Source organism: Nanorana parkeri, unplaced genomic scaffold, assembly GCF_000935625.1.
Source record: "Nanorana parkeri isolate BGI_ZX_2015 unplaced genomic scaffold, ASM93562v1 scaffold760, whole genome shotgun sequence".
NCBI classification, from domain to species: domain Eukaryota; kingdom Metazoa; phylum Chordata; class Amphibia; order Anura; family Dicroglossidae; genus Nanorana; species Nanorana parkeri.
The window spans coordinates 253,485-255,425 of record NW_017307028.1 but is presented as its reverse complement, the minus strand read 5'-3'; the positions used below and the strand labels follow the sequence as shown (position 1 = coordinate 255,425).

Genomic DNA, 1,941 nt, shown 5'->3' with positions numbered 1-1,941 from the left:
AAGGCCACTGCACTAACTGCTAAACCCACCAACAATTTAAACAATGAACATATCTGGCATATCTGGCCTCGACATTTATCAGATATAGGACGTAATATTACTTCTGGCTATGTGTGCAGTGCCCGCTGGTTCATTCAGAAAGAAAGCTGAAAGAGCAATATATATATATATATTACTGTAGACAATTTACTGTAGACAGCTGAGTGAGAGATGATTACTGACAGACAGCTACAGGTTAGCTCGCTCCATTTTCTGCCCTGTCTCACTGAATGAAGATCATTTCTGCATGAGAACCTGAAGCAACTAAATCTGTTTCATGCCACAGCCCAGGTACTTGTACTGACAATATGTAGATACTCAATACCTGGAATGAGAATTTCCCTCCAGCCTCTTCTCCCCTGAGTCCGATTGATGGAGCTCAAATAGAACGATTGATTGAGCTCTTATACAGTGACTCATCAGGCTCCCATACAGCGACTAATCAGGCTCCCATACAGCGACTGATCAGGGCTCTACTACAGCGACTGATCAGGGCTCTACTACAGCGATTTGGTTCTAATACAGCAATTGATCCGACTATACTACTGCGATCGATCAGTCTCTAATACATGGATACAGAGTGACTCACCTCTTCAGACTGCTGGGTGAAAGAATCTGACAATTTCACTAAAACATTGGCATTGGCAGTTGCATTTTCTGTCACATCGATGGATGCCACCCACTGAAAAATAAAACAAAAACATGATTCCATCATTGCCGTCATGAAATAGACATTTAAGCAGAACAGGGTTATGTCATATTACAAACTACTGCACACCTAAAGTCAGTGTCACTACCCTGCATACTTTGTAATGAGACCATCAGCAATCATTGAGTAAAACTTATGTGAATTCATAGTTACCCAGTTTTTGGATTTGAAGTAGTCCACACACTTGGAGCCCAGGGCTCCTCTCCCTCCATATACCAGTACTCTCTGTGCCTCAGCTGCCATCCTGCACAGTGTGTGTGTGTGGGGTAAAGTGCTGTCTTTGATCACCACTGAACTCTGCCTGTCTGCTGTCAACTAAGACAGAGCAAAGGGCTCGACACCGCCCCCTGGTGACGTCACCGCACCTCCCATCCCAGGTCTCACCGAGAGTCTTCCAGATGACGTCTCGGCTCACCATTGGATGTCGCAGCTGCTGTACGAGCCTGGCTGGGCAGTCACGTGTTCCGCAGATATACATCAGTGCTGGTGACATGTGTAGCAAAATGTATATTATATATAGAACACGGACAGAGCTACAATGATAACCGGAGAGGAGACGAGCAGGGCGGACAGAGCTACAATGATAACCAGGGGGGAGACGAGCAGGACGGACAGAGCTACAATGATAACCAGGGGGGAGACGAGCAGGACGGACAGAGCTACAATGATAACGGGGGGGGGACGAGCAGGGCGGAGTTCTGGCTGCCGGTGTCAGTCTAAGCAACCATGTGCAGGTGAAGGTGCATTGCGAGCAGAAAGTAAAGTCTGGGGATAGGATACAGACAGGGTGCAGAGACTGATCAGTACTGGAGACACACAGGGAGCAGAGACTGATCAGTACTGGAGACACTCAGGGAGCAGAGACTGATCGGTACTGGAGACACACAGGGAGCAGAGACTGATCGGTACTGGAGATACACAGGGAGCAGAGACTGATCAGTACTGGAGACACACAGGGAGCAGAGACTGATCGGTACTGGAGACACACAGGGAGCAGAGACTGATCAGTACTGGAGACACACACAGGGAGCAGAGACTGATCAGTACTGGAGACACATAGGGAGCAGAGACTGATCGGTACTGGAGACACACGGAGCAGAGACTGATCGGTACTGGAGACACACAGGGAGCAGAGACTGATCGGTACTGGAGACACACAGGGAGCAGAGACTGATCGGTACTGGAGACACACA

The 1,941-nt window shown here is 48.3% G+C and overlaps 1 protein-coding gene across 3 annotated transcripts in view; it reads right to left on the bottom strand.

The window, feature by feature from the left end:
* Positions 1-1,941, bottom strand: part of QDPR (quinoid dihydropteridine reductase) — a 23,088-nt gene that overhangs the window by 18,241 nt on the left and 2,906 nt on the right. The window contains exons 1-2 of one of the 3 annotated variants that reach the window (XM_018564565.1): positions 902-1,075; positions 629-721 (exon numbers count right to left, since the gene is read on the bottom strand). The exons of 1 other annotated variant lie outside the window; for it this stretch is intronic. In XM_018564565.1, the coding sequence (XP_018420067.1) occupies positions 629-721; positions 902-991 (183 nt within the window). In that variant the 5' untranslated portion in view covers positions 992-1,075. Of the gene's footprint in view, positions 1-628; positions 722-901; positions 1,077-1,941 lie in introns of those variants that run through there. One more of the 3 variants, XM_018564567.1, reaches the window with a different exon arrangement.